Below are 5,000 nucleotides of genomic sequence, written 5' to 3'. Positions count from 1 at the left end.
AGCATCACATCTCCCAAAATCAACCACAGCATCACATCTCCCAGCATCATACCACAGCATCACATCTCCCAACATCATTCCACAGCATCACATCTCCCAAAATCAACCACAGCATCACATCTCCCAGCATAATTCCACAGCATCACATCTCCCAAAATCAACCACAGCATCACATCTCCCAGCATCATACCACAGCATCACATCTCCCAGCATCATACCACAGCATCACATCTCCCTGCATCATACCACAGCATCACATCTCCCTGCATCATACCACAGCATCACATCTCCCAGCATCATACCACAGCATCACATCTCCCTGCATCATATCTCCCAGCATCATACCACAGCATCACATCTCCCTGCATCATACCACAGCATCACATCTCCCAGCATCATACCACAGCATCACATCTCCCTGCATCATACCACAGCATCACATCTCCCTGCATCATATCTCCCAGCATCATATCTCCCTGCATCATACCACAGCATCACATATCCCAGCATCATATCACAGCATCACATCTCCCAGCATCATACCACAGCATCACATCTCCCAGCATCATACCACAGCATCACATCTCCCAGCATCATACCACAGCATCATATCTCCCAGCATCATACCACAGCATCACATCTCCCTGCATCATATCTCCCAGCATCATATCTCCGTGCATCATACCACAGCATCACATCTCCCTTCATCATATCTCCCTGCATCATATTTCCCTGCATCATATCACAGCATCACATCTCCATGCATCATACCACAGCATCACATCTCCCAGCATCATACCACAGCATCACATCTCCCTGCATCATACCACAGCATCACATCTCCCAGCATCATACCACAGCATCACATCTCCCTGCATCATACCACAGCATCACATCTCCCTGCATCATACCACAGCATCACATCTCCCTGCATCATACCACAGCATCACATCTCCCTGCATCATATCTCCTTGCATCATACCACAGCATAACATCTCCCAGCATCATATCTCCCAGCATCATATCACAGCATCACATCACCCAGCATCATACCACAGCATCACTTCTCCCAGCATCATACCACAGCATCACATCTCCCTGCATCATACCACAGCATCACATCTCCCTGCATCATACCACAGCATCACATCTCCCTGCATCATATCTCCCAGCATCATACCACAGCATCACATCTCCCTGCATCATACCACAGCATCACATCTCCCTGCATCATACCACAGCATCACATCTCCCTGCATCATACCACAGCATCATACCACAGCATCACATCTCCCTGCATCATATCTCCCAGCATCATATCACAGCATCACATCACCCTGCATCATACCACAGCATCACTTCTCCCAGCATCATACCACAGCATCACATCTCCCTGCATCATACCACAGCATCACATCTCCCTGCATCATACCACAGCATCACATCTCCCTGCATCATATCTCCCAGCATCATACCACAGCATCACATCTCCCAGCATCATACCACAGCATCACATCTCCCAGCATCATACCATAGCATCACATCTCCCAGCATCATACCACAGCATCACATCTCCCTGCATCATACCACAGCATCACATCTCCCTCCATCATACCACAGCATCACATCTCCCTGCATCATACCACAGCATCACATCTCCCAGCATCATACCACAGCTTCACATTTCCCAGCATCATACCACAGCATCACATCTCCCTGCATCATACCACAGCATCACATCTCCCAGCATCATACCACAGCATCACATCTCCCTGCATCATAACATAGCATCACATCTCCCAGCATCAAACCACAGCATCACATCTCCCAGCATCATACCACAGCATCACATCTCCCAGCATCATACCATAGCATCACATCTCCCAGCATCATACCACAGCATCACATCTCCCTGCATCATACCACAGCGTCACATCTCCCAGCATCATACCACAGCATCACATCTCCCAGCATCATACCACAGCATCACATCTCCCAGCATCATACCACAGCATCACATCTCCCAGCATCATACCACAGCATCACATCTCCCAGCATCATACCACAGCATCACATCTCCCAGCATCATACCACAGCATCACATCTCCCAGCATCATACCACAGCATCACATCTCCCAGCATCATACCACAGCATCACATCTCCCAGCATCATACCACAGCATCACATCTACCAGCATCATACCACAGCATCACATTTCCCAGCATCATACCACAGCATCACATCTCCCAGCATCATACCACAGCATCACATCTCCCAGCATTATACCACAGCGTCCCATCTCCCAGCATCATACCACAGCATCACATCTCCCAGCATCATACCACAGCATCACATCTCCCAGCATCATACCACAGCATCACATCTCCCAGCATCATACCACAGCATCACATCTCCCAGCATCATACCACAGCATCACATCTCCCAGCATCATACCACAGCATCACATCTCCCAGCATCATACCACAGCATCACATCTCCCTGCGTCATATCACAGCATCGCATCTCCCAGCATCATACCACAGCATCACATCTCCCAGCATCATATCTCCCAGCATCATACCACAGCATCACATCTCCCTGCATCATACCACAGCATCACATCTCCCAGCATCATACCACAGCATCACATCTCCCTGCATCATACCACAGCATCACATCTCCCTGCATCATATCTCCCAGCATCATACCACAGCATCACATCTCCCTGCATCATACCACAGCATCACATCTCCCAGCATCATACCACAGCATCACATCTCCCAGCATCATACCATAGCATCACATCTCCCAGCATCATACCACAGCATCACATCTCCCAGCATCATACCACAGCATCACATCTCCCAGCATCATACCACAGCATCACATCTCCCAGCATCATACCACAGCATCACATCTCCCAGCATCATACCACAGCATCACATCTCCCAGCATCATACCACAGCATCACATCTCCCAGCAGCATACCACAGCATCACATCTCCCAGCATCATACCACAGCATCACATCTCCCAGCATCATACCACAGCATCACATCTCCCAGCATCATACCACAGCATCACATCTCCCAGCATCATACCACAGCATCACATCTCCCTGCATCATACCACAGCATCACATCTCCCAGCATCATACCACAGCATCATATCTCCCAGCATCATACCACAGCATCACATCTCCCAGCATCATACCACAGCATCACATCTCCCAGCACCATACCACAGCATCACATCTCCCAGCATCATACCACAGCATCACATCCCCCAGCATCATACCACAGCATCACATCTCCCAGCATCATACCACAGCATCACATCTCCCTCCATCATACCACAGCATCACATCTCCCAGCATCATACCACAGCATCACATCTCCCAGCATCATATCACAGCATCACATCTCCCAGCATCATACCACAGCATCACATCTCCCAGCATCATACCACAGCATCACATCTCCCAGCATCATACCACAGCATCACATCTCCCAGCATCATACCACAGCATCACATCTCCCAGCATCATACCACAGCATCACATCTCCCAGCATCATACCACAGCATCACATCTCCCTGCATCATACCACAGCATCACATCTCCCAGCATCATACCACAGCATCACATCTCCCAGCATCATACCACAGCATCACATCTCCCTGCATCATACCACAGCATCACATCTCCCAGCATCATACCACAGCATCACATCTCCCAGCATCATACCACAGCATCACATCTCCCAGCATCATACCACAGCATCACATCTCCCTGCGTCATATCACAGCATCGCATCTCCCAGCATCATACCACAGCATCACATCTCCCAGCATCATACCATAGCATCACATCTCCCAGCATCATACCACAGCATCACATCTCCCAGCATCATACCATAGCATCACATCTCCCAGCATCATACCACAGCATCACATCTCCCTGCGTCATATCACAGCATCGCATCTCCCAGCATCATATCACAGCATCACATCGCAACACCACATCTCCCAGCATCATACCACAGCATCGCATCGCAACACCACATCTCCCAGCATCATACCACAGCATCACATCGCAACACCACATCTCCCAGCATCATACCACAGCATCACATCTCCCAGCATCATACCACAGCATCACATCTCCCTGCGTCATACCACAGCATCGCATCTCCCAGCATCATATCACAGCATCACATCCCAACACCACATCTCCCAGCATCACATCGCAACACCACATCTCCCAGCATCATACCACAGCATCACATCTCCCAGCATCATACCACAGCATCACATCGCAACACCACATCTCCCAGCATCATACCACAGCATCACATCGCAACACCACATCTCCCAGCGTCATATCGCAACACCACATCTCCCAGCATCATATCGCAACACCACATCTCCCAGCATCATATCGCAACACCACATCTCCCAGCATCACATCGCAACACATCTCCCAGCATCACATCGCAACACATCTCCCAGCATCATACCACATCATCACATCTCCCAGCATCATACCACAGCATCACATCTCCCAGCATCATACCACAGCATCACATCTCCCAGCACCATACCACAGCATCACATCGCAACACCACATCTCCGAGCATCATACCACAGCATCACATCTCCCAGCATCATACCACAGCATCACATCGCAGCATCACCGCCTCGAGCATCGCGGGAGGGCTGTCTCTGAGCCAGATCTTCTCACAAGGACTTTTCACGCACCAGGCAGGGATTTTCTTTGTGCATTTTTCTATTATCTTTTTTCTGAGGACTAAGATTTGATAATCTAATCGTGTATCTGTTCTTCTTCTTTGTTCTTCCTTCTTCTTTATCTTCTGTACTTTTATTTTATTTATTATCTTGTTTATTTTTATCTCTGTTTATTTACTTTTTGGCTGAAATGCTTGACCCCATTTTTCCTCTTCCGAAAAGAGGAAAACTGCTTAAAATCGCTTCTCCGTCTT

The 5,000-nt window shown here is 48.8% G+C and overlaps 1 protein-coding gene across 1 annotated transcript in view; it reads left to right on the top strand.

The window, feature by feature from the left end:
- LOC138864430 (mucin-6-like) overlaps positions 1-4,811 on the top strand; it is a 5,787-nt gene extending 976 nt beyond the window's left edge. The window contains exons 2-8 of the mRNA XM_070131540.1: positions 1-139; positions 435-674; positions 889-1,113; positions 1,242-1,408; positions 1,621-1,759; positions 2,433-2,573; positions 3,891-4,811. The exon at positions 1-139 is cut by the window's left edge and continues 137 nt beyond it. Of these exons, the coding sequence (XP_069987641.1) occupies positions 1-139; positions 435-674; positions 889-1,113; positions 1,242-1,408; positions 1,621-1,759; positions 2,433-2,573; positions 3,891-4,811 (1,972 nt within the window). The remainder of the gene's footprint in view (positions 140-434; positions 675-888; positions 1,114-1,241; positions 1,409-1,620; positions 1,760-2,432; positions 2,574-3,890) is intronic.
- Positions 4,812-5,000: the final 189 nt, after the last annotated feature.

Source organism: Penaeus vannamei, chromosome 16 (genome assembly GCF_042767895.1).
Source record: "Penaeus vannamei isolate JL-2024 chromosome 16, ASM4276789v1, whole genome shotgun sequence".
Lineage (NCBI taxonomy): Eukaryota > Metazoa > Arthropoda > Malacostraca > Decapoda > Penaeidae > Penaeus > Penaeus vannamei.
The sequence above is the reverse complement of the archived record's forward strand: the minus strand, read 5'-3'. Positions and strand labels throughout refer to the sequence as shown.